At 39.3% G+C, this 23,011-nt stretch overlaps 1 protein-coding gene across 1 annotated transcript in view; it reads left to right on the top strand.

The window, feature by feature from the left end:
* Positions 1-896: 896 nt before the first annotated feature.
* FGF2 (fibroblast growth factor 2) overlaps positions 897-23,011 on the top strand; it is a 102,213-nt gene continuing 80,098 nt past the window's right edge. Inside the window, exons 1-2 of the mRNA XM_058550634.1 lie at positions 897-996; positions 9,690-9,809. Of these exons, the coding sequence (XP_058406617.1) occupies positions 897-996; positions 9,690-9,809 (220 nt within the window). The remainder of the gene's footprint in view (positions 997-9,689; positions 9,810-23,011) is intronic.

Consider the following 23,011-nt stretch of genomic DNA (forward strand, 5'->3'; position numbering starts at 1 on the left):
AGGACACAAATCTCTTGGTTGGCTGACTGTTGAAGCTCATGATTCTATCTTTAAATAATAACGTGGGATGTCTGCCTTGTCAAAAGTTCAGAAATAATAGAAGTAAAACCAGCGAATCACTGAAGTAGTAATTAGTAAAAGTTTATTGTATACACAACAAAAAGACAGTCTGCAAACGAGGAACATTCAAACAAAAACATGAACTGAGGCTCAGGGGTGTAGTGTTATAAAGCAGTTTATATAGTGAGAAGTAGTGACTATTTATCTTCACAGTGATTGGTTATAATATTAGCATCTTCAGTGCTTACTTCATATCAACCTTGGGAAACAGTTCAAGTTTTGCTTGTAATTTCCAGAGGCATAAGCAAGAAATGACCCGGGGCAAGTTAGTCTTGCAAAATAAGCTAAATTAGGCTTCGCTTGTATGATTAAACTGGTTTTGTCTGCTCAGGGAATTTTCAAGGATGATCTCCATTTGTTTTTGATTTTAACAATTCCCCCCTTTTGGTCATTCTCTCAGCAGGCTGAGAGAATGACCAACTAGTTTAGCGTTATTCTTGGTTATGACCATTGACGTAGTCAGGCCAGAGAATCACATATTCACTGTTTCCGCTAGTTGAGTCGTCAGGCCGGAGGGCCATGTAGTCACTGTCTTTGTCATTTATGTGGTTATTATTATTATTATTATTATTTTTGCTGAGGAAGATTTGCCCTGAGCTAACATCTGTTGCCAATCTTTCTGTTTTGTTTTTTTTTTTGGCTTGAGGAAGACTAGCCCTTAGCTAACATCTGTGCCAATCCTCCTCCATTTTGTAAGTGGGTCACTGCCACAGCATGGCTGATGAGTGGTGTAGGTCCGCGCCCAGGATCCAAACCCACCAACCTGGGCTGCCAAAATGGAGCGCTCCGAACTCAATCACTATGCCACAGAGCTGGCCCCATATGTGGTTATTGCTTTCACCCTGTTGTCTGATCCTGATGGGTACCATTTGGCGTGTGAGTGGCTGCTGACAGACATTTAAAACCCTTGAGAGTATACGACGTACTAGAGGGTTAATATGACTACTATAAGGAGAACAATAGCCAAGGACTGAAAAATTCCTGAAGCAGAGATTTCTAGGAGCCAAGATTTAAACAACTAAATAAATCACATGAGTTTTGATTTTTTTAAGTTATTTACATGAACATAACATGATGTATTAGCAAACACATATCCTCATGATTACTTAGGACAAGATGAATGTGAGGATGTTTTATTTCAGGAAGTGGTGATACAGGTGAGCTTTCATTTCAATTAGGTCTCTATATGATGTGAGCAATCAGGTAATTTAGTGAGAGGCATTTCTGTGGAAACAAAAGAAAAACAAAGGTTAATAGTTGGAGCAAATTATAAACTCAGTTTCTGAGTTTGGAAAGCAGCCAGTTGAAAAGATTTCTAAATGTCAGTGTCTAAGCCTCTTCAGGTGGAGCAAGGCAAGCAGTGTCAATCTGACAGATTTTCCTGGTTTGCAGGGTGAATGTCTCTGGCCATCTTTCTGAGTGGCCGCATAGCAACAGGCACGAAGATTGTCCACACACAAGTGATGATTTCTCTGAAGTTTATATCAATATGTCCAGCTATAGCTGGCATGGCTTCTGGAAAAGGGCAGTTTTAGTTTCATAGTGATTCCAGGTTGAAAGAATGGGAGAAAATTGGAAATTTTAGTTTGGAAATTTCTAGCCAAATACTGGAGGGAACTAGAAGAATTCAGGATCCAGTCCAGGTTACAGGTAGAAAAGAAAACCTCAAAGACAATTAACAGTACTAGAATCTGATATCCACCAAGATGTATTTCTGAAATATAATTTTTCTCCTTATGATCATTCCCATTTCTATCAAAGATAACCATAGTAAGACTAATTTGTTTGCAAATTAATTCTAGTTTGAATAAACTTGGCTGATTATTTACATAAGTGCAGCAAGAATAGTGATTGACTATATAGGCTCCTTTGAATTTGCTTTGCTGGAACTTTTCATAAGGAATCTCAGAGTGGACTATCAAAAGCCTCTTGAGGCTAGGAAGCCAAGCCAAGGACTTGTCCAATTGTGTCCTGTTACAAGGAGAATAGATTCTTATTGAACTTATGCAAATACATATATTTTCATGAAAAATAAGAATATTTAATAAGAGTTTCTAAATTCTGGAGGAATCAGGTAGGAAGAAAAAGATAAATGCTTCAACTTTTGTTGCAAAGAAACACTTTACCAAGTTGCCCTGAGTTATAGATAGCTTAAAAGACAGGAGAAAAAGGGATGCTTTAAATCTGGAAAACAAAACATTACAGAATCAGCAATGTTTTAAATGAACTCATAAAAATCATAATCATCTTCATCAGTTGATTTAGTCTCCTGTAATTAATTCTTGTTTTGCTTCATCTTGGGTTAGCAACTTTATGAGTCAATCAGTTTCCCATTAGAATTCTATAAATTCTTATCCAGTTCAGTTATCAGAAGCCTGCATTTTAGAGTACTTGTCAGGATCTTTTCCATGAATCTCTTTGAAGATGAAATGCACTTCACAAGAAGATTTTTGCAAAAACATCAGAGTAAAACAATAACTGTCAGTAAATGACAAAAGACTTAAAAATGACCATGGTTAAAGATCTTGTGGGAGTTCCTTATAATGTGGTTGACAAGGAAATTTGGTTATTTCTCTGACATACACTTGAAAACAATAACTAGAATAGTGACTGATAACATTATACCAGGACATATCAGATTTTTAGGAATTTCATATAATTTCTTTAACACTTATATTAATAACATATTTATACAAATATAAACTAAAGAAAGTTTAGCATCACTTCTTATTTGACAAAGCTTCCCATGTAATTTAGCATATCAAATAAGCACAATTAGTTTAATATTTTTCTTTTATGAGGAGAGAAAACAAATCTTTTGAGATGTTCCAGGGGCCTTCTGTAAAATCCCAAAGTTAGTTCAAGATCAAAAAGACTTCATTCAGAATTTGATTTGAGGAAGTTTGTTAAAAATGTCAAAAAATTTAAAACATTTGATCAAATAGGATTATAGGTCACTGTGAAACAATACTTAGTTATCCCTTCAACTAAAGTGACAAAAGATTTCAGAGGCAAATATAGAAAGTTATATAGTTGTAAAAAACCTTAGCTCTTTTAATAGAGAAGACGATTTTTCTAATTAATCAAAGCATGATGAAGAAAACATGAAACACAGGAAATATTTTTATAAGACACAGAATCTTTGTTTCTTCAGCAGATTATATTAAAGGTAAAGGAAAACCTTTGTTTATAGTTTCTTTTTTATTTTGTTTTGTGAGGAGATCAGCCCTGTGCTAACATCTGCCAATCTTCCTCTTTTTTTGCTGATGGGCTAACATCCGTGCCCATCTTCCTCTACTTTATATGGGACGCCACCACAGCATGGCTTGGCAGGCGGTGCGTCAGTTCATGCCCGGGATCTGAACTGGCAAACCCCGGGCCGCCGCAGCAGCGGAGTACGCGCACTTAACCACTTGCGCCACCAGGCCGGCCCCAATATAGTTTCTTATTAAGAGCAGACCAATAACCTAAGAAAACTTTGTCCTTTGAACGGAAAAAAAACCAAATTCTAATTTTGCACCAGTGTACTTTTGATATTAAAACTCTCTTTTTTTCTTTCTTTTTAACTTAAATAAATCCATTCCAATCCTAGTCAACTTGACCACATATAAAATTCCTTTCTCAGGAGTTTTTTTCCACAAGAAACCTTCTACAACTTTCTATATCCATTTAGGTTTTGTCCTATCTTTTTCCTTTCTTATTCTGGAGCAATCATTTTATTTTAGGACAAAATTACTTTCTTTTTTCCTTTTTACATACACACACAAAAAACAAAACAAAAAAAAACCATGTCCTGCATACTTTTCCTTATCCAGAAAATACATTCTATTTTCCTTGCCTACTTTTCATATACAGTCATTTTCCTTCACCCTTATTATTTCTAGTAGTTTTTTTTTTTTTACATATTGACTATAAATTTTAACTACTTGTAATCTTTCCAGTGAAAACTGGGAAGTAGGCAACTGTAATCTTTCTATCATATATTAGCATCCTATAGTAGATTGGCAATTTATAAATACATTTCATAATTTCTAGAAGTGTATTTTTTTATCATAGTAAACTTTTCAATGTGGCACAAAACGTGCGTATTAGTAGACACAAATATCTTTTGTTTCTCTGTAAAAAAATTTAAAAGCCAAAATTAGATAAACTTATTGTTTAGCATTTAATATTTACCTTATTTGAAAACGATTTTGATATTCAATGAATACCCATTGTTTAGTTTAACTTAGTATAAACTTTTACCTTATTTACATTTATTTAAATTACTTGCTTTTAACAATTATGCTTGGGTTAGACATTAAACAGCTAACCATCATCTTAAGTTATTTTTGTTGTTGATAGAATTTGGAGACATGCCTGCTTCTATTAAACCAACAAACTTAAAATAGCTTTTATTTATCAAAGATTATCCCAGATCATGTGAACATAAAAACATTTGGGCTAGTTTCTGTATTTCTGAGAGTATACTTGATTTATACAAATGCTTAGTTTTCTTTAAGCCAATTAAATAGACCTCTTTACAAATTAACTTTGGCAATACCATCCAGAGGTAGAAAAATATCACATATCTGTAACATACATACAGAGACATACATAAACATACAGATAGAAACAAACAGAGATCTTATAGCTTTTGTTTAAAAAATTTTAGCCATGTCTCAGGTACAAAACTCAAAAGAATTGTTGAATCCAAATTGTGTTTCTGGCAGATGGACTAAGTTAAGGTTACCTGCTCAGATGGTCAAAGAGTTTTTTACTAAAGATTTTTTATTTGCATGCTGTAATGATTCTTTTAGAGCTTTATTTTTGGAGTCATTTTGTCTTTTAGAAGGTTGTGGATACCAATCAAAGAATGCATTCTCTTGTCTCTGAGAGGTTTGGGAATCCTCTCTTTTAAGTGTGCCCCTGAAAGTGGACTTATCTAAGTTAAAGTCTCCCAAAAGTGGCCACTATAATTCCAAAAATTCATCAATTTTCCAAAAAGGCACAAGATCTTGGTCCATAGACCAGGTGGAACCCATCTTTGCTTTAGATTCCCTAACACATCTTAACTATGAGGGTTCCTGTTTTCCAACGGCTGTTCCAAAACATAGAGAATCATGTGTTTTTCCCCTTTTGAAGAGAATAGGATGACTTACCAAGAAGCTTCAACAAACAAAGTACAAGTATGCACAATAAAGTTAGAGAGCTCAACATGCAAAGAAAGTGAAGTTTGGATCCGAGAAAGACTTACCCTCAAATTCCAGGGTCAGTGAAAAAGCAGTGAGCTCAGTGGGTTCTGTGGGTACCAGCACTTGTTTGCTCACTGGCCTCAGAGTCATTGGTGAGGAGTCTTCTTTGGATCCCACTTCTGACACCATGAAATGTCAAAAGTTCAGAAATAACATAAGTAAAACCAGTGAATCACTGAAGTAGTAATTAGTAAAAATTTATTGTACACACACCAAAAAGACAGTTTGCAAACCACAAGCACTCAAACCAAAACATGGAACAAGGCTCAGGGGTGTATTGTCACAAAGCAGCTTATGTAGTGAGAAAGCAGGGACTATTTATTCTTCACAGTGATTGGTTATAATATTAGAATTTTCAGTGGTTACTTCATATGAACCTTGGGAAACAGTTCAAATTTTGCTTGTGATTTCCAGAGGCATAAGCAAGAAATGACCCAGGGCAAGCTAGTCTTGCAAAATAAGCTAAATTAAGCTTTGCTTGTATGATTAAACTGGTTTTGTCTGCTCAAGGAATTTTCAAGGATGGTCTCCTTTTTTTTTTTTATTTTAACAACCTGTTAGTTACCTAACGGAGTATATATTTGAATACTATGCTGCCTCATAATTATAAAGTCTCAGTTTGTAAAATCATATTGTGAATGAATCATCTATTCCTCAAAATAGTCTAAATTTCATACCTGGATCAAGCCAAGTTGCAGAAAGTTTCTATGTACAGCATATCATGTCTGCCTCTTGTAAAATTGCTTGTTCTTAACCAAGCTTGGTGTTAAGCTCTCTGCCTACATTAAAAAAAGTTATAAGGAAATAGCTTACGGACCTAATCATTAATTAAGATTGACATTGGCATGCTCTACACATTCCATTTTTTGAAGAACCATGGAATAATTTTCTCTTGGCTCACAGAAACAAGAATTTTCTGAGCTCCTCCCAAAAAATTGGCTTATTTTTATCTTATCGTCACTGTTATGTAACTAATCATCTTTCCATTCTTATATTGGCCACTAGGAAGCTCCGATACAGATTTGGAAGCCATCTCTGCTGGAGCACAGAGCCTTATGCATAAGGCTCATTATGTTTCAGGCTTTAAGTGACACATTTAGCCATTTTGTTTCAGGCTTTAAGTGAGTTAATACATATTAAGTCCTTAGAAGTGCTTGACACATAGTAAGTGCTATATGTTGGTTTGCCACTTTTATTATTATTAATAATAATGGGATAAGTTAGATATAAATAAAATTCAATTAAATAAGAGAATGGAATCCTAATATCTGACCTCCTATTTCATTTTGGAATAAAGGTTGCTGAATTCTTCTGTTCCTTTTCAAGACTTTTGTAATCAAATTATGTAATAGATAAGCAGGCCAAATATTGGATGAGGAAATTTTATTCTCCTTCTGCTTAGCTAATATTTTACTGATTAAGTTTAAGTTTGTATTCTTTGGATCAAAATAAATTTCTACTTCTTGCCAAGAACACTTAGAATGAAATAACCAAAAGCTTCAGCAAAGACTGAGGTAAATGTTATTTAAGGATGGACAATAGATTGAAACTCTCTCTATTGGTTTTCTGGGATAGGGATTGGGGAGGGTAAAAGGTCCAATAGGAGCTCTCTTCTTCACAACAGCTAGTTTTTGGCCTAAGGTGGGCCCACTAAAAATTTGCTTTCCTCCCTGGTTTTGTGGCTGGGAGAAATAAGGATAGGGTGGAAGAGAGGGGTCAAAATCAGCAAGGATTGGTCGTCTCACTGGCAAAGACATGATGCCCACAGGGGCTTCTGCAGGGGGAGCACACCAAAGCTTCAGGGTTCTCTCCGTGCACCCTTGCCTTGATGGTGCCCATAAGAGAAACACAAAGAAAGAAAACAGATGTTTTGCCCACAGCCAAAGGAAAATAAAGAATACAAACTATCAACCCCCAGCCCTCAAACTCCTGACCAGAAGGAAAGAGTCAAGTAGTCTCCTGCTAAATAGAGCGAGGAATCAAAAAAATTTGCCCACCAATTTGGGGCTAATTCTGTTATTCAAAAGAACAGCCTTTGGTCAAACAAAAGAAGCTGAGTAAAAAACTTTTTTAAAGAAAAGAATATGTCCAATATAACATGCAAAGAACATATGAAAAATCCATGCTGGAAGAAGACAATCTAGATATGTTTATTTCGGGGAGTAAATTGGAAAAATTTTACACTCTAAAGGAAATTGAAGAGTATTTCATAGTAAGGAATCTGCAAGTGTTTTATATCTGAATGAAGAGAGTATAGGGAAAAAGCAGTTAAATTAAATGCAGATTCGATATTAAAATGTAGACAATTTAATTATTAAATTGTAGGTAAATTGAATGTAGGTATTTGGGTTTTTTTTGTTTTTTCACTGAGGAAGATTCACCCTGAGCTAACATTTGTGCCAGTCTTCCTCTATTCTGCATGTGGGTCGCTGCCACAGCATGGCCACTGACGAGTGGTGTAGGTCTGCGCCTGGGATCCAAACCGGGGCCGCTGAAGCAGAGTGCACCCAACTTAACCACTAGGCCGTGGGGTCAGCCCTGGTATTTGGTTTTTTAAAGACAAAAATAATACGATGCTATTTTTATGAGAAGCAATTTGTCAATATCTATAAAAATGACAAATGCCAATAAGAGGACTTTATCCTATGTCATATGTGTGTAAAATACGTATAAAATCATGTGTAAAATGATGTATGTACGAGATTATTTACTGCAACATTGTTTGTGAGAGTAAAATATTGTAAATAACATAAATGTCCATTAATTGGAGACCAGCTACATAAATTATGACGATTCATACACTGGAATATGCAGCCATTAACAAGAATGAGGCAGATCTTTACGTTAAGAATAACACAAGCTCTCCAAGATGTATTGTAAAGAGGATGTGGAAGAGAGCGTATAAAATACTACCATTCATGTAAAAATATTTATTTGTGTTTACTTGTTTATACATAAACCCTCTGGAAGGATCCATAAGAAAATGGCCAAAGTGTTAGCTTGTAGGAGGGGAACTGTCAGGTGGACAGACGGAGGGCGACTTTTTTCACTCTAAACCATTGAATTGCTTCTGAAGTTGACGTCATATGCATTTAAATTCATTAAAAATAGTATCACTAAAGAAATAATGAATTCATGTGAAACAACAAGGAGCAAATTGATGCAAGTGATCTGTGATGTGGAGGACAGGCTTGAGAAAAATCATGCAAAATGCAGAGAAAAATGTCAGAGACTGTCTCTGTCCGAAGAGATATGGAGGACACGTCACTGAGATTCAACCTGTAAATTATTAGTATCACCAAACTATGTATACTATGTATTTTTGTAAAGATAAAGCTACACATACAAATTACCTAATTTCTGTATGTGTAAATATCTACTCATATATAATTGTGTAATAATAATAATAGGCAACAAAAACAGTACTTACACCATGGACCAGGCACTGCTCTAAGAGCTTTGTGTGTACTATTGTTAGTCCTCACAACAAGGCTGTGAAGTGGGTAGTTACCCCACTGTACAGATGGGATTCCGAAGCACCAAGAGGTCAGCTTCCCACCCCACAGTCACACAGCTAGTAAGCGACAGAACTGAGATTTGCACCCAAGCAATTTGGCTCCCAAATCTGCCTTTTCAACTAGTGAGTCATGATGCCTCCCTGTCAAGTAAAGAAAAATGTATGGGGCGATTAAGCAGCAGTCAATTAGTATCTGGAGAATAAAACTGTTGGCAATTTTTATTTTCTGTATTAAGATGTTTGTATCGATTGAATTTTTATAATAAAGAACCGCTTTGTAATTTATATTTTAAAAAAGTAACTATAAATCAAAGAGGGGTTATAAAACACTAAACAAACATCTGAGACTAGTCTCTGTAAATCACTCTTATTAGCAGAAGTTTTGTAAGAAACCATGTTTTTGTAAGAAATCTACAGAGCCCAGGTCCAGTGTTGAGGGTTCACCCTGATGCTCATTGGTCGGCTGGTTGGGAAAGCTCTCTGATTGCAGGCAAATAATATCTACTTTGCTCCCTGTGGCGCTCTCTTCAAACAGAGTCTGCCAGGATTCCTTGTCCCTCCAACCTATAATAGGAGACCTAATGCACTGCGTTCTGACTCCTACACGTGTGCATGGAGTTGAACCTTGCTGGGGCTCTTCAGATCACAGTGTCAGCATCAAAACTCTAGACTGGACATCATGGTTCCCTCTGCGAAGATTACTGTTTTATATCCTTCTCATTACAGTTAAACAATACCAGCATGTCTTACTTCAGCCTGCTATAACAGAATACCGTAGACTGGGTGGCATATAAACAACAAATGTTTATTTCTCACAGTTCTGGAGGTTGGGGAGGCCGAGATCAAGGCTCCAGCAGACCTGATGCTGGTGAGACCCTGCTTCCTGGATCATAGACTGCCATCTTCTCACAGTGTCCTCACATGGTGGACGGGACAAGGTATGTCTGAGGGCTTCACCCTTATGACCTAATCACCTCCTAAAGGCCTCACCTCCTAATACCATCACATTGGGGATTAGGATTTCAACATTTGAATTTTGGGGAGACACAAACATTCAGTCTATAGCACACAACATAGCTAATTTATGGAGGTGAACATTATGGTAGCAATTGCAACACTTCCACACCCTCAAATTTCAGAGATGTTTCAGATTGAAAGCAATGCCGTAAATAACCTTTCCCTGCTTACAATTACTATACTATAATAACAATTCTTGTAATACTTTAATACAGCTCCTGTAATAGTATGCTATACTATTATATGTTACTGCATATATAATAGTATTGCTATTATACACACACACACACACAAAATGTTTACCATGTTAATGGTGAGTAACACAGATACCTGAGGTCTATTAGAAATTTAAGCTTTTAACCAGGGCACTGTTTGAATAGCTGTGTTCCTTGTATCTTAAGACTTCTAATGCTGATAACATTTACTCTTTCATGACAATGGGATATCATTTAGTAAGACACCAAGGCTTATATACAACATTTAAAATTATTAAGGACAAGCGAATTTTAAGATCTTAAAAGAGTCTTTCCCTCTCAAGAACCTAGATCTTTGTCAAGAGCCTAGATCACCTTAACTGTTGTATTGATGGTACAATTAACTAACTCAACTTGTTACTGGTCTCAGTCAGGTTTATTGAGTTATAATGACTTCTATGTGTGGACATGTCACCGACTAAGGGCCTCAAGAAACTCAAAGGTGGGTTTGGAAGCAATTAACTGTTTTTCCAAGTTGTTTCTTTTCCTTTTGTATGTTAAGGAGATATAACCCCCAGCCATCCTGAAACTGACCAAGCCTCACCACAAGAGCCATGCCAATTGCCTTTGCCTTATTTTTCATGCAAAGATCTCTCCAAGAGGAGCTTAGGCCTCATTATGTCGAAGCATGTTCTCCAACTGAGCCTGTGCAAGAAAATACTCGCCTCTCCCTTTTGAATATTCATTCCCCAACCAAATAAAAGTTCCTGCTTTCCTTTGTTCGGGGATGCCATGACTTTGGAAATGATTCCTCATGGCTTCCTATTTGCTGCAAATACACTTTACTTTGTGAGACAACTTCCACTGGTGTAGAGTCTTATTTAAGTCACCAGGAGGCGCGCCCACTTGGCTCGGTATCAGGCATACAGTGCGGATATAAATGTGACGAGGTAGCTGTGATAAATGTAGGTATGGTAACAGCTTCTATGTATCTGTGTGGAGTGGGCATCCCAGCTTGAGCTTAAAGTATGTCTGCAGTTTTATGGATAATTCCCACCCTCCCTCACCACTGGATTTTCAGGAGTCCATGGGGAGTTTTGCTTGGAACAAATCCAGTCTCCCAAACATGCCCAGACATGTTGAAACAGTGTAAGATTCCACTGCTTATAATTTAGTACAGTTAATGCTGTGAGCCTCCTACATACGTATAAAAGAGAAAGGTTTTGTTTTATTTTTTTTAACTTTCCCCAGTAGATACTTTGTATGCTTGTTTCTTTCTGCATGTTGCTAAAAGATGAGAAATTATGAAAGGCCATAGTACAGGTAATGAGTCCCTGGTTGGCCTAGTTTCCTTAGTATTTCAGCCTAATGAGTTAATCCTGTATCCCATCCTTTTAATTTATTGTTTTAATTCTGGAATCTGGTGCTAATTTGGCCATCTGGCTACTAGGAATTACTTTTGAAGTATCGTATTACAAAAAGACACAGACCAGAGGAAGGCATTGCACACAGGATTTCCTGTTTATAGATTTGCAAAATATGTTAGGACCCTGATTAAATGATTAACGGGGGAGAGTGGACTATATCTAAACAATGTACTCACTAAAACTTTCTACACAACTGCGCTGGATAGCTTGCTCCAATGTCTGACTCAGAGGAAAACATTCTAGAGAATTCATATATTCAGAGAAGGAATCCAAAATGTCGATAAATGGATGCAATTGTTGGTGTCCATCGGGAAAGAAGTGGCAGTGTTAATACTTCACTAAAAAGATTTCATCCAAAATATGATACTACGATGCTGAATTTTTTAAATAATAGCATATTATGCCATCAAATTGGGCAATAACACTATCCATTTTCTCTTTCCTTGTAACTTCAACTTCAATTCTCTGTTCTATTGTTCCACCAGTTTTTGAAAATAAGTATGCAAGAAAATCACCAAAAATAAACTGTTGTCATTTTCATCTTTCTAACCTCAAGCAGATGCTGACTGCTCCCTTTTTCCACACTATTTCTGACATGTGGAGAGAGAGGGATTTTCTGATTCTTAATAGTAGTAACAGTACTTGGAATTTCAGTGTTTTGGGTTTTTTTCTCTAAAGCACAAATTAATCTTTTGTACTCTTTCCAAGAATTACTATATGATAGTTTCTAATCTTTAAGACTGTATTGTTTATGCACAGAGAATTCAAAGAAAATTAATATTCAGTACCCGTTATCAATAAAAAAAAGGAGAAAATCTACATTTTTCTTTTCTTTTTCCCCACGTCTATAGCAAATATGGCAAAAAGTTCCTTAAAACATTTAGAAAAGAAAAAGGGAAGTAAAATAAAATAAAAGAAAAAAGAAAAAGAAACAAAGAAAAGAAATGGATGCTATTCAAGCCCAGAAGATTCTTCACTTTGATGAAATTATAATATAAACAGTTTAAGGGAACATGGGATTTAAAAGCAATTTTAAATGTTGGAAAACAAGCAGCATTTCCATGAGGCCACTATTGGAGTATGTACCAATGCTAATTCCCACTTTTAGAGCAAATCAAAAGTCTTCCATTACTAGTCTCTAGCCAACCTCTTCTATTCCAGCTTAAGTTTTGTAGTGTATCTTTTCCCAAGGAAAAAAAAAAAAAACTGTCACCAAATGAACATTTTATTAGATATACTATTTCCCAGCTAATTTTTTTTCTCATTGCCCAACTACACGGATAAATAAGTTATTTCTTCTGGATTCCATGTCTAAAACTCTTTCTAGATAAGATTGTTGTAAAGATCAGAAAGACACTGTATATGAATATAAGTGCTTTTAAATATACACAGAATTCTAGAAATATGTCAACATCTTACCAAAATCACTTCGTGATATGTACATCTTTTCCTTTTGTTTTTATGTTTCTCTTCGATCATATCATTTTCTTAACAATCAAGACTGCCACATTGGAATTATAATGTTATTGCTGGGTTGAGAATGTTAAACATTTTTGGTTTTGCCTTTCAAGAAAACTAACAAAAGTACTCTGCGAATTTTTACTTTAGATTGAGACTAATAGGTTGAAAAAGATCAGAAAACACAATCTAAAGATCTCGTTTTCTAAAGTCATTTTTCTCCACAGTTTTCAGTGACTAACCAGCTGCTTTTGTTGTCATCAAATCTGCTATGGAAGTGACACTTTATAGCATGCCATGATCCCTCAGAAATATCTTATACTTCAAGGTAATTCGAGTTGTTACAAAAGTAATTTAGGGGAAAGAAATTAGTGGCTATAACAAATTATTTCTTTTCTTAGCATTTATAAACAAAGATGTCCTTTGGGAAACTGTGTGTGCAAAAGAAAGCCGAGAAAATGAGAGCAACTTGTCAGATGGCTACAGACACAGGGAGTACGGTTTGCACTTGGTCTGTGTCCCGTTCCTAGGGGTCCTACTTAGACTAATACTACAACAAGAACACATTTTGTATGTTAAATGTGCAAAAAGGAAAGCCAAAACCTGAAATGCAGTCTGCTTCCAGTAATCTGCATGCTTATTAATTTTTTTCTGGTTTATCAGAAAACATTTGGTATCAGATGGAGAATCTGGCTTACTCCTGTGCTGCTTTCCCTGGCCATTGGTGTAGTGTTTACTCTGATATCATAACCTAATTTTTAATTATTAGCCTAAGTAAAAATAAGAAGGGAAGATGTAAACCCACTCTCTTAAAAATGTAAGGCATTACAAAGAAGAAAATGGATTTGGGGGTTAGCTACAGTTCACGTCTCTAGGATGGATAATTATGCGGGGCTCTCAGGTCAGGGAATACCAACCAGAACATAGACCCGTGCACAGAACAGAGCCATTTCACTGTTAGTTGTTGGTCCTTAGTTTATCTTCACTCAATTTTTGCTCATCTGGATGAAACCAGCATGGAACAGACAACATCAATAAAGGTCCTTTTTTCCTAAATGTTGGTCATGTTTGCTCTTATCACCTTTAACTCTTTGCATATTTTAAGATAAACTGATCCTTTAAATGAGAATGAAAAAGAGTGATAAAGCACTTGTATTCTGGAAAATTTTTAATATTATAAGTAATTGTCTCTCTCCTGGTCTCTCTCTCTCTCCACACACACACACACACACACACACACGCACACACACATTCAGCTTCATTGTGCCCAATCTACCAGAGAACATTATTTCTTGACTCATTTATCTTCAACAAATGTGTATTGAATACCCTCCGTGTCATAGCTAGTCACTTCGGGGGTTATCAAGTTAAGTAAGACACTGGTCCTCCAGGAACTTACAGTCTGGTGGAAGCAATAAATCATGCACACAAATAATGATCATAGAAAATGAAGCAGGATAAGCACCATAAACGAGGCATCTGGTGATGATACAGGATTCAGGAGATGTCATTTTGCTTGGAGAAACCAGAAAAGTTATTTAGTGTGGCCTTTGCAGGATGGTGCGATTTTTATAGAAATGATGGCAGAAAAGCTGAGAGGACTGGTGTGAAACCGGCAGCACGAGCAATGACACAGAGACAGCCACACACAGACGGACTGTGAGCAAGTCGTTCTGTTTAGCCGCAATGTAAAGAGTGGTGAGTAGCTGGCAGGGCAGGGAGGGTGGGGAGAAGCCTGAGGAGGTAGGTGAAACCATGGTAGAAAATTATCCTTTATTCAGAAGGCAGGACAGATCCCTTGGAGGTTCTGGCAGAAGAGCATGGCATGCTCAAGTAGCAGTTCAGAAAAAATTATTTTGAAATGAGACTATAGGTTAGACTGTAGCTACAGAGATTGACTAGCATGTATTTTCATTGCCCAGTAAACAAAGGAAGCAGTGGAAGTGAACAAGGGGACGCAAAGCCAGAGATATTTCAGAAGAAGAATCTTTAGGCCTTGGTAATCAGAAGAACTTGGGAGCTAAAGGTGTTAGTTACTCTCGGTCACTGTCAGGTAACAGAAGGTTAAATTGCACTAGCTTAGGCAGAAAGAGTTCACAAAATCCACGGTGGGTCTGAAATCCAGCCACAAGGGCAGTTAGAGCAAACTCAAAGCAGGGACTCAAATGCCCTCAGGTCTCTCGTCTCCCATCCTCCCTGCAGGGCGACGCCAACCTTTCCTCCTACGGGAGAGCTTTTCCACGTAGCAAATGTGGTCATTAATATCTCCTGAGGTTTATATCTTTCAGTTTCTACCATTGAGAGGAACTGACAGATATTGCTTTCTTCTCAAATCCAAACACCCCATGAAATAACTAACATTTTTAAATGCTTTCCATGTACCAGTCCCTGTGCTAAAACATTTGCATGTATTATCTCTTTTAATACTCATAATAGCCCTATAACGTGGGTGCTATTATTATCCTGTCTTTATAATTGGAGAAACCCATGTCACCTAGGCAAAGGACAGTAGCCCAGAGATTGAAATCCCACGATTTCATGCCAGAGTCAAGCCATTAACCACTATGCTGTTGCTCTTCTCAGGCACACCGTGGATCCACCCTTGAATCAATCAGCTGAGGCCAGAAAAGGTAGAATCCTGTAAGACCGTGGCCATGTAGCTAGGATGGGACAGTTCTTGAAGAAGCACGGCTGGCAGACAGAAAAGCCTCTAGAAAGCCACTGAACAAAGACAAATCCAATGTATCTACCCAGGGTGCTGAAAGGTAAAGCATTGGGAAGAATCATTTGCAAGGGACCATGATGAGTTTGATGTGGACTAGTTTAGTTTGTGCTGGCCACTCATGTAGGTAGATATATCCAACAGGTAAGTGGAAATGAAAAGACTACACAGTAAGACAGAGGCTAAATTTATAAATCTAGGAGTCACACTCAAAGCAGTGGTAACTGAAGCAAATGGAGTGGATATTTGTTGAGGAAGAAAGTATGGACATGTTCTAAAAATGGAAGGTAAGGTGGGAGAGCTCAATGGAGGAGCTGGGGAAAGATATTTCCCCAGAGGTGGGGAAACACCTCTACATTTGGAAAGCATAAAAAGGAAAAGGGAGTGATAATGGAAGCAGAAAAGTCACCAGGAACAGATTAAAAGGATGAGAGAAGAGAATCCAAAACAAGAACACTGCAAGATGAGGTAATGACAATATCGTCCTTCAAGAGAGAAGGAGAGAACCAGCCCTCTTGACCTAGCAGTTCAAGTTCCACTTGCTCCGCTTTGGCGGCCCTGGGTTCAGTTCTTGGGTGTGGAACCACACCCCTTGTCTGTCAGTAGCCATGCTATGGTGACGGCTCACATAGAAGAACCAGAAGAACTTGCAACTGTACACAACTATGTACTGGGGCTTTGGAGAGTAGGGGGAGGGGAAGAAGAAGAAAGGAGGACAATTGGCAACAGATGTTACCTTAGGGCAAATCTTCCCCTGCAAAAAAAAAAAAGAGAGAGAAAGAGAGATGGAGGGCCAAAAACAATCTAATTAGGAGATACTCACTGATAGCCGTTTTTCAGCAAAGCATGGGAAGGAAAATTCAAACTGCACCTATTTAAGGAGTGGGAAGGGAAACAGGTCAGGAAGTGGAGTCACAGGTGTAGACAGTCTTTGAAGAGGATCAGTGGTGAAGGAAGGATGAGAAATAGGATGGATGAAAGAGTTTTATGATATAAGAGCCCCTAGTCTGCTGTAGGACCAGGCGAGAGAGCCAACGGAAGAAGAATCACACGTGAGAGCTCTGGGAAGGAAGGCTGGTAGCACCTCACCTATGCGGGACCTATAGATCCAGCGACCTTGCCTATCCAGAATACAACCAAGGACCTAGAAGCAAAAATGGTCTCAGCAGCCAAAGTCAATGTTATTATACTTATTTGATAAAGTGCATGGGTTTTACATAAAAGAAAACTCTGATTCTTTTGCAAAATTGAATCAATCTTACTCTCCTCTAGGTCAGAAATGGAGAAATGTTTCTCCCGGGCTCTAGTCTGAGCACAGGAAATCACACCCACATATACCATAATAAAGTGTTAAATTAAATTCCAGATTAATTTGCTGAGGATAGAAAATCTCATAGGACATTAGGAGGCCACAGAGCAGGAACAGATGTAGCATATTTCGGCATGGCTTTCCTTGACCCCAGAGTCCCTGGGGGCAGAGATGGGATAGGGATAAGCAGATAAAACTGACACTCTCCATACAAAGTAGGGTTTCTCTACCTGGAAACTTAATTCTGGCTACAATTCTGTCCTTTCATACTAGGTGTTCAATCACCATTCTAGAACTTACACTAACACCATATGTCATTCCATCTCAGAAAGCTTACAAAAACCAGGCTTTCCTGGTTCTTGAACCAAACAGCATCAGCAGGACACATCAGTGTACAACCAGTGCCCAGGTATCCCCAAATAATAGCTCTGCCTCCAGTTCTCCAATATTCTAGAAAGTCCACTAATCCTCTGTGCCAGAGCTTCTCTGGTGCCTCCTGTGCCCCTTTCTCCACCATCTCCATCCCTCTCTGTCCCCTGGGTGGCTGATTACTATGGACTGAATCAAAGGGATCTATCTTGTCTTCTGGATTCCAGTTGGGTTTAGGCAACAGAAAGCACTTGAAAGATACTGGAGTAGAGGAGGAGAATGAGGTCAGGGGTTTTTTCCCTGTCTCCCTTCCTGCAGCATCCTTTTAAGTTAGCTATAGCCTCCCACCCAGCCCACAGCTCCTGGCAGCAGTTAGAGATAGGTTCTGAGAACTGCTGCCTCTCCTTGTTCCTCTGGGCCTCGAGGTTGTAATGACTGCCACTGTTACTAACTCCAGGGTATGGCAGGGGGCAGCTTCCTTAAATCCTCCTCAGACTTCTGTAAATAGAGTCTTTATTAAACTCCCTTCAAATTACCCACTTTGAGGTGCCATTTATTTCTTGCAGGACCTGAGTGCTACCATCATCCCATGGCAGATAGGTTTCAGCTCCCATGCCAACTCTATTGGTAGGAGCTACTTGGACCATCTTTTGTGAAAGATTTTGAGACCACATCCAGAGTTTTAGTGATTGATGGGTAGTAATTGAATACGTGCAGGATGGGGAATTGCAGCTCTGAAGCCAGGTGTTGGTAAAGCTTGTTCTGGATTTTAACAATTCTAATCATCTCATGCCCAGATTCTCAGAAGATTTAAAACCAAACAGAGAGGGCCGGCCCCGTGGCTTAGTGGTTAAGTGCGCATGCTCCGCTGCTGGCGGCCCGGGTTCGGATCCCGGGCGCGCACCGACGCACCGCTTCTCCGGCCATGCTGAGGCCGCGTCCCACATACAGCAACTAGAAGGATATGCAACTATGACATACAACTATCTACTGGGGCTTTGGGGGAAAAAATAAATAAATAAAATTATAAAAAAAAAAAACCCAAACAGAGAGAGATCGGTTACAAGGAGGCACACCAGAAACTGTACAAAGTGATGGCTGACAGACTAGCAGAGGAGGAGACTGAAAGAAAAGCTTAACTTAAAAGTAAACAAACAAACATACAAGCAAACAAAACCACACATGCAAATAATAGCAGAGTGCAGACCAATCTACTGTTCAATCTGCCTTGAGCAATCAAAGAAAAGGCTAGATATTTTGGGCATAGTTTCTTTGAAAAAGGAAAAAAGTATATCATACGTTTTAGAAAGATTTCTATCCCAAAGGGCTAGATGTTTATCAGTTATCTGAAAAGCCGTCCCCTAGCTTGCTGGCCAGTTTGTACTCCATGTCGGCCAATTCGTCAGCAACTGGAGAGATTTCATCAAAGGTCAGTTCTCATTCTCCACTGTTGCCATTGCCAGAATTCCTAAAATTCCTGTCCATTGCCATAGGCATGACAGCTGAGGACTCTAGCCCCACAAGGGATCAAGAGCCAATGATGCCAAACCAGTGATGAGGAGGCAGCCCAGGTTGTCTGTTCTGCTCCTGCAGAACTGGGGCCCTCACCTTTCTCATCACCTCCCAGATCTTGTTGCTACCATCCACTTTTGGACCCCACTGAAACTTACTCCTCAGGCCAGACTCTGTGTTTTAGGCTGTGTAACACTGATAATTTCTTCAGGGTTAATAAGTCAGCCTTCCTCTGATGTGAGAGAACAGAGGCCTTGTTCACAGCAACCTTCTGGAGCTATGTGGCTGCAGTTGTTGAGTCTGTGTCACGCAAGAAACAGCTAAACAGCTATTATGCAGCTCACTGTGAACAGAACACTGTGCTAAGCTTTGTGGGGGATGCAAAATTGTGTGAGAAGTTGGAGCTCATCTTGACAAGCTTCTAGTCTGGTGAAGAAGGCAAACCTGAGCACCACTACAATTAAAGAAATGTTTTGCCAAACCAGTCTGGCCACCATGCAACCCCGAGCATGCTAAAAAGCCCCATGCACTCCTTCCCGGACCTCTCTGAGAACTGAGGAAGCTGTGAGAACTCTGAGAAGTGGACTTCCCTTCCACGACAGGGGCAGTGTGACGACCAGCTGGAAAGGAGAGTTTACAACTGCCTTCTGAGCCAACTAGAGGCGTGAACTCAGAATCTGGCTTCATTTGGTGAATTTCCTCCTTTGCACCCCATGTCTAGCCCTTATCCTGAATTCTTGCTCTTAGAGACCTGCTGGAGTCATTTATTGAGTGACATAATTCTTCCTCTCCTGGCAAGGAATACGCTTAGCTTTGTTTTGTATTGTTTTTTGGCCAGTCGTCTTGGTCTTTGTATTTTGATTTGACACCAGAAACAACGCCAATAAAGTGGATGCTGTGAAGAAGTGGCAGCTGATCTGGACTGTGTAGGATGAGAAGAGGTCTGACAAGTGAAGACAAAAAGTAAGGGCCTTCCAGGTATGCTTCAGTGTGGCCGGTGCCTCATAGGCCATAACCTCTGGTGTGAAGAAATGTAACATTTTAAATTTTTCTATAACTAAACTTAGTCTTTACCTTTTGGCACAAGAATTATTTTGAGTTGAAGGCATTTGAATTTATCAAATCCCTTATCTGCCTAAGCAGAGCCTCCCAAAACAACTCAATTGTTATAAATCCTCTCCCCAGGAGCAACTTTAATATTCTCTTCTCAGAGAGAAGAAGACCAGAAGTCAACGCCACAGCCAGACAGATGTTGTCACAAACTACCGAATCTCCCATCTCTTCTCCTAAGAGCCCATTTATGTTTCGAAAAGCTAGTTTGTGTTTCCATAAGTGCCCTTTCTGCCCTCTCTTCTAAGTCATTTATTCTCCCGGAAGTGCCTGTTTGCCCCTCCTCCTCTGCTATTAACTTGGTACACAAGCTCTTGACTCTCACTGCTCCTTTCTGTGATGTTCCTGTGCACATAAAATTAAAAATTAATAAATTTGTAGGCCTTTCCTCCTGTTAATCTGTCTGTTGTCAGTTCAATTCACAGACTCCCAATACTGAACCTAAAAGGGTAGAGGAAAAGTTTTTCCTCCCCTACATCCATCACCTGATGTCTCAAAATGTAATCTAGTTGGCTCCAGTAAATACAATCATTTCAGTGTGCTTCTTAGTTATTTCAAATTTAAACTTGGTGAGTCATTCAAGAATTTTCCCCAACCCCTCAATTCTCCCTCAGTGGCATCTGTGTTTGGGGCAGTGTCTTAGATTCCCAAGAAGCAGAGCCTGAGGCAGGGATTCTTGTGCAAACGATTGGTTGAGAGGGTGCTCTCAGGAGAAAGCTGTAAGGAAACGAGGGAAGCAGGATAGCTCAGGGGAAGAAGCCAAGCACAATGAGATTTCAGCTGAAATCTCGCCTCAACTTTCCAGGAGCCCTGGAGTGTCATGGCACCATGAAGTTGATGCTCCTGAGGCAAAGGGGACAGATTTTTGTACCCCATGTGTGTCAGTCATTGGTTCCCTGGAAGAAACCTCCCAGGTAGTTTTGGGAGTTCCCTGATGAGGGCAATTCTCTGGAGACGGGTGGCTCCATGAGCTATTCTCAGCCAACACCCACAACTGAGGGTGGTGTACTGGTCAAATCAAGGGGATAGGGTAGGACCAACAATGGCTACTAGAAGGAGCTTCCAAGGTGTCCAGACATTTTGCTAGTGTTCTGGACACTTGGTCTTCCACCGCTGTAGCATCCCAGTGATCTCCATCTATCAGCAGTTACCGACACTGGTGCTGCACAGATATGCTATCTTGTTTGGTCTTCAGGTGGCCATCACCAGCTGAGACATAACTGAGAACTTGTCTGATCTCCAGATGTAGCCAGTGCTATAGCACCTCCACATCCCAGCCTTGAGAGCCCTACTCTCTCTCTGTCTCCCTGATCACCCTCTCATCCCTCCCAGGGCCTGGGAAGCACTAACCACACTCTGTACTTTGCTGGGTGAACAGTGTGTGAGGCTGAATCATGTTCTGTATGGGTCTTCTGACTTACTGCCATCCCAGAGCTACATCTTAGGACATGAGGCTCCCTAGTCTTGGAGTTCTGAAAACCTCAGTAGATTCTCTCAGCTACCCTCCAGGGTTTCAACCTGTTGACACAAATAATCCATAACCAATCTATAAATCAAAATTGGGGTGAGTATTATGAGCCAACCCTGAGGACCATATAGCCTGGGAGAGTCCTTTCACGAAGGAATGGAGCACTCCAAAGAAGTGGGGGTGTACAGAGTGGTTATATACCATCAGAGAGCATGCATCACACGTGATTAGAATGTCTCTTTTACAATAGTCGTGAGATTGCTTTGCCGGCACAGCAATTCGGTGAACACAGCAGGTCGGTGGTCTCAAGGCAGTTGGTCACAAGGTGAGTGCAGCAGGTCAGCAATCAATCTTCAGTTTCGGGAGAGATGCTTATCCTTAAGAAAATGCCAATGTGGGGGAAGTTACATCCTTATCTTTAAGGGCATTGTTCTTGTCTTTAGGCCATAGTAAATGTTTAAAGCAGGTATACAATGCATGCTCAACAGCCATGTCAGGCCCTTTTGGAAAAACAAATTCAGGGCAAATTAGTTTTACACCAAATGGCTTCCTCATATAAGGGTAGAGGAAAAGTTTTTCCTCCTCTGCATCCGTCACCTGGTGTCTCAAAATATAATCTAGTTGGCTCCAGTAAATACAGTCATTTCAGTGTGTTTCTTAGTTATTTCAAATTTAAACTTGGTGAGTCATTCCAGAATTTTCCCCAACCCCTCAATTCTCCCAAAGTAGCATCTGTGTTTGGGGGAGTGTCGTAGATTCTCTAGAAGCAGAGCCCGCTTTGCTTCCAATATATCTTATTGCTTGTCATTTATTTATCAAACCTCGTAAGGACGCGGAACATACCCCTTCTCAAACTCACCTGTCAGATGCTCCCCCTGAGTTGCTTTCCTCCCCTCTGCTGGGACAATGCTTTTCTAGTCTCTGGCTTGGGTTTTTCTTCAGCTACTTTCTTCACAAAGTTTTGTTTATGTTAAACGTCATGCCAGGGGATTTTTCTATTGTTACTTAAAACTAACCTTTTGGAACTAAAAAAATCTCTTTCAAAAGGCCATGATATTTTTTCTTTCATAGCTATTATCTCAGCTATGGGTTTCCAAAGTCTCTTCTTGAAACACAAAAGCTGAACAATAATTCTTCCTTTGTTTTTGCATTCCTGCTTTAATAATTCTAATCCTCCCTGAGGCAATAGATGCCTCTGACTAAATAATAGAGCCTCTGACACAAGGAGGTTTTCAGAGGAGAGTGCACAACCCTGCCGAGCCCTGAGGGAGCAGCAAGACCAGAGGCAGGGAAAAGCCGGGCCCTTTCTTGGAGGCACTTGAAGGATAGGAAGTCTGCTAACAAGGAGGAAGTGTGCCAGAAAGGCAAATGGAAAAGAAATGTGGGAAAAACTCAAGATGAGAGTTGTTGTGGTTTCAGTTTCAGGCTCGATAGGGGAATCCCTAGATCATTTCAGCTCGCCTGGGGCTGCCCTTCGGAGGGCATGTCCAGACTTGCAGGATTTGGACCCTGCAGAAGAAAATAAGATGGAAAAGAATAGGAAAAGAAATCATT

This window comes from Diceros bicornis, chromosome 11 (assembly GCF_020826845.1).
Source record: "Diceros bicornis minor isolate mBicDic1 chromosome 11, mDicBic1.mat.cur, whole genome shotgun sequence".
NCBI lineage: Eukaryota > Metazoa > Chordata > Mammalia > Perissodactyla > Rhinocerotidae > Diceros > Diceros bicornis.